General features: G+C 41.9%; 2 protein-coding genes across 2 annotated transcripts, besides 4 other annotated features; both read right to left on the bottom strand.

Annotated features, from left to right (window-relative positions):
* On the bottom strand, positions 1 to 422 carry Tc00.1047053439307.9 (hypothetical protein, conserved; the record flags this gene model as incomplete). The annotated part of the gene is made up of 1 exon (XM_797383.1): positions 1 to 422. A coding segment is annotated over one exon (422 nt), but the record flags the coding sequence as incomplete, so codon positions are not given.
* Positions 1 to 1,741: a sequence feature (areas not merged during assembly with more than two copies in the genome that could not be assigned to a particular haplotype).
* Positions 607 to 642: a microsatellite.
* Positions 815 to 860: a sequence feature (C-rich).
* Positions 1,063 to 1,094: a sequence feature (AT_rich).
* On the bottom strand, positions 1,389 to 1,741 carry Tc00.1047053439307.19 (hypothetical protein, conserved; the record flags this gene model as incomplete). Its single annotated transcript, XM_797384.1, has 1 exon — positions 1,389 to 1,741. A coding segment is annotated over one exon (353 nt), but the record flags the coding sequence as incomplete, so codon positions are not given.

The following is a 1,741-nucleotide window of genomic DNA, read 5'->3' as shown; positions in this document are numbered from 1 at the left end:
GGAACCGCCAGGTAGCCAGACCAGCACGAGTGAGGCGGTAATGTTCTTTTTGGCGGCAGTAAATACCTCAATCCGTCGTCGGGGTCGACGGCCCTCTTCACCTCTCCATTCTGGGGTGCTTTTAAATAGTTGGGCGAGATCGAAATCGCCCTTAGCTCTGAACCCTTCATATCTGTCGGTGCGTTGCGTTTTAATTTATCAGCGACGGTCGACGGCCCCGCTGCGTTAAGAAGCGCCTCCACGAAGGAATTTATAAGTTGCGCCCAGCGGAGAAACATCGCGGCGGGATTGACCCCGTCCTTCGCAGGACGCGGATATGTTTCTCGCGGTAACGACATCCGTTGCCCATCCGACGTGCCGGCAAGCAACAAAAGCCCCAAAATAAGAATTATCGCTACTACTGTGGAATTCGCATGTGACATTGCTAATAACTGCGCAACGCAATTTGCCCTATAAACCCTGTGACTCCCCTTTTTTTCACCCTCGCTTTCCCAGAATAGTTTTTTTTTTTCTTTTGGTGCACTCTAAAATAATAATAATAAAACGTTCATCAAAAGTAATAAATAAATAAATGATAATAATAAGAAACAGCCCCACACAGCAGCATGTGTCTGTGCGTGTGTGCGTGTGTGTGTGTGTGTGCATGCACCTACGTATGAGGTGGTGCAATGTAATGGGGTAGAACGCCACCGGTGATTATGCGTGACATATTCCCGGCACCGCCTTTTGTGTGCATGCGTGCCATCGTCAGAGACACGGAACAACAGAGAGAAAATTATATGCACCGCACGCCGCGCGAGAGGCACCAACAGAACCCCGCACCCTCCCAATCCCCCTCCTCCTCTTCTTCTCCCTCCGCCGTTCGAGGTTTAAGAACAATGAATAGGCAGAAAAAAATACAAGAAAAAAAAATGGGGAGGAGGAGAATTACACGTAAAAATGTTCAATAAACAAACAACCACACACACACACAAAAAAAAAAAAAAGAAAACGCAATGGAAAAGTAAAGGGTCAGTCACGCAAATTGCACCGGACAAGGATACTCCGTCATATATATGCATGTATATTATAATTATTTATTTATTTATAAATTACTGCTTCGTTGTTCCAGTTTCTTTTTCGCAGACTAAAGGATTCGTAAGATATCTGTAAGTATGTATGTGTGTATATGTGGAGGGAGGGGAACGAAAAGATGCTTACATCATGGGCTTTTTTTTTACATTGCATTTAGACAAAAGCAAACAAAAGTTGTTTTTTCTTTTAAGGATGATAAGACACACAGAAAAGAGTGTGTGCACTATTATATATATAAACACAAATAGAATAAACATGCAATTTTAAAAACACTTTAAAGAAGAAGAAGATGAGGAAAAAGAATTATTTTTTTTTCAATCCTTCTTTTTCATCATCATTTGACTCTGTTTCTCTAAAGCGTTGGCCAAAAGCGGATCATCAATGTCCTTCTGCCGCCGGCATAAATAACACAAAACTGTTACCATAATGATTGCAAGCACCGCACTACCAAAAGTAATGGCAGCGATAATGGCTGGGCTTGGTGACTGGTCATAATTGTAATTTCCTTTCACTGGTAAAGATTCTTTAAACGTAATCCATAAATGAGAATGACGAGCTCCAAATGGAATACTTGTACCATAAAAACCAATTTCCATATACATCATACCGCTTGTTATGTAGGAATCACTCAATTGATTTAAATCCCGTGTCACTTGTTGCAATGTAA

Source organism: Trypanosoma cruzi, genomic scaffold (assembly GCF_000209065.1).
Source record: "Trypanosoma cruzi strain CL Brener 1047053516725 genomic scaffold, whole genome shotgun sequence".
NCBI classification, from domain to species: Eukaryota; Euglenozoa; class Kinetoplastea; order Trypanosomatida; family Trypanosomatidae; genus Trypanosoma; species Trypanosoma cruzi.
The sequence above is the reverse complement of the archived record's forward strand: the minus strand, read 5'-3'. Positions and strand labels throughout refer to the sequence as shown.